Genomic DNA, 2,141 nt, shown 5'->3' on the forward strand with positions numbered 1-2,141 from the left:
AAAAAAGAAAGAATTACAGATTCAAGGAATTTGACAGCCGATTTGCGAGTGTCGGACGTGGAGCTATAATCGAGGACGGCGAGGATCGCCCGGGCCACATTACTCGCCGTGGAGCTGACGTCCTCCATTATTATTACTTCCGACGAATATAACCAAAAGTAGAGAGAGAGAGAGAGAGAGAGAGAGAGAGATTCCAAACAACACTTTCTTTCTGCAGAATCAGAGAGAGAGAGAGAGAGAGAGACGTCTGATTTTGGGGTTTTGGTTTTGAGGGTTTTTTACACGAAACCTACGATTTTTATTGTATTTATAGGTTTTTATTATACCAAAATCTATATTTTTATTTAATTGCAAAGACTATTATTCTATAACGTCAACTCTTACAATAATGACGTAAGTGTATATCCTAAATATAAATATTTGTGATTTAAAAAGCAAAGATACAAAAACAATGCTTATTAGGTGTGTTAAAATTATCTCCACTGATCCGAATTTTTACTTTTGTAACAAAACTTTATGCAAAAACGTCTCTGAAGATTCCTTTCTTCATCATCCAACATTCCAACTAAGGACTTCGATTTTTCTTTGTATGATATATATAAAATAAATAAAGATGAAGTCAAAACAGCATAAAGTTACATAATTTACATAAAATATCATAGAATGTAATAATAATTTCCCTCATTTCAGTGGTGTTTTTTTTTTTGTTTTTTTGTCAATTTTCTTGTACAATACAAAAATCAACCAAATAAAAAACATATAACCCACCAAAAAAGGAAAAATTGGGAAGTATCTCTCTATCAAAAAAAAAAAAAAAGGAAACTTTTGAAATTTTCTGACGAATAAAAATCTCTCAAACAACGATTCTTTTGCCTTTAACCTTAGAAGCCACTCTTCTCTCCTTGTTGATATCGTTTCTCCTCCGTGTCGTTGAGTCAGATGCTCCTCCAATGGGAGCCAAAGGGCCTGACCAAGACTGGAATGGTTCTTTGGAGTAAGATGAAGTGAATGAGTTTGTGCTATACGGTATCTCTGATGGATCCAGCCGCCGTGAAGATCCCACCTGAAAACCAAGCGACCCGTCTTGATGTGGTGGAGGAAACTTCTCGCTTTTGCTCTTTGCATTCGCGTGCGTTATCAAACGCATCCTCTGTTGTCAAGAGAAGAAGTTAAAAAAAATTCAGACATGGAACTCAAAAAATGATTCAGTTTCTTTTTGTTTGAATTCTTACATCAATGTTAGATTGATTCTCAGCGTTGGCTTCAGGAGCTGGCATTGCTCTTGGGGCTCGTTCTCGGGGTCTCATTCTTCTTCCGCTCTCTCCTTGAGCCTTACGGGCTTCTCTTTGTCTGCGGACATGAATACACCTCTCAAGCAACCATAACCAAACCAAGCCATATTCTATTAAAACTGAGACCTTACCAAACCTATCTATACTGGATTCCCAAATAACGGAATACACAAACTGAAATATAAAACTTTACCTCCGATACTCTTCATCTCGTCTCTTGGCATCAATCTCTTTAGTTGGAGGATATTTCGGGAGATCAGAAGGTTGACATGCCAATGGCTCCGTCGTGAAGAACTGTACAACAAGAACAAATCAGCCATGGAAGTCCTTAACCCCTACTATCAAGTCAAACGCCTAAGATTGAAAAGTTAAAAGCATTTTTCATTCCTAAAACTACTTCCACCACTCTCATTTCTGTAATCTTACTATTTCAAAGTTTCTAACATTTCTTTGCAAAAAACTTACATCACTCATCAACGCTTCTGGAGCTGTCTGGCGCTCAGCTGGATCGAGCGATAGAAGCTTATCAAGTAGAGAAAGCGCCTCAGGAGAGAAATCTTTGTAAACCTCTCTTAATTTTCTCTTATATTGTGGTAAAGGCTTGTGATGAGCATGCTTATGAGTAGAAGGGAGCCTAATCTTCTTCCAGTACTCTTCCGAAGGCGATCCACATAACTTATATATCCTATGCAACTGCTCAACCTGCCGCGTGAACATTATCCCAATTCATCATTTCATATGAATAACTCAAAACATTTTTCTCAACCTTGAAAATAAAATCATAACTTGAGAGCTAACCTCGTTACGACCTGGCATAATCGGTCTACCAGCTAATAACTCAGCTAAAAT

The 2,141-nt window shown here is 37.4% G+C and overlaps 1 protein-coding gene across 1 annotated transcript; it reads right to left on the reverse strand.

The window, feature by feature from the left end:
* Positions 768–2,135, reverse strand: LOC104707726 (probable serine/threonine-protein kinase At1g54610). Its single transcript, XM_010424179.1, has 5 exons — positions 2,091–2,135; positions 1,758–1,994; positions 1,486–1,586; positions 1,233–1,350; positions 768–1,150 (listed from the first exon to the last, which is right to left on the reverse strand). The coding sequence occupies exons 1-5, from the start codon at positions 2,106–2,108 to the stop codon at positions 854–856; spliced, it is 771 nt and encodes a 256-aa protein (XP_010422481.1). The 5' UTR covers positions 2,109–2,135; the 3' UTR covers positions 768–853.

This window comes from Camelina sativa, chromosome 1 (genome assembly GCF_000633955.1).
Source record: "Camelina sativa cultivar DH55 chromosome 1, Cs, whole genome shotgun sequence".
Taxonomy (NCBI): domain Eukaryota; kingdom Viridiplantae; phylum Streptophyta; class Magnoliopsida; order Brassicales; family Brassicaceae; genus Camelina; species Camelina sativa.

Bases quoted from the DNA above. Each gene is read 5' to 3' on its own strand.
- LOC104707726 (XM_010424179.1), bottom strand. The intron at 1,351-1,485 runs GTAAAGTTTTAT...TCATGTCCGCAG, and splicing joins CGAGATGAAGAGTATCGGAG to ACAAAGAGAAGCCCGTAAGG. The intron at 1,151-1,232 runs GTAAGAATTCAA...TCTTGACAACAG, and splicing joins AGAATCAATCTAACATTGAT to AGGATGCGTTTGATAACGCA.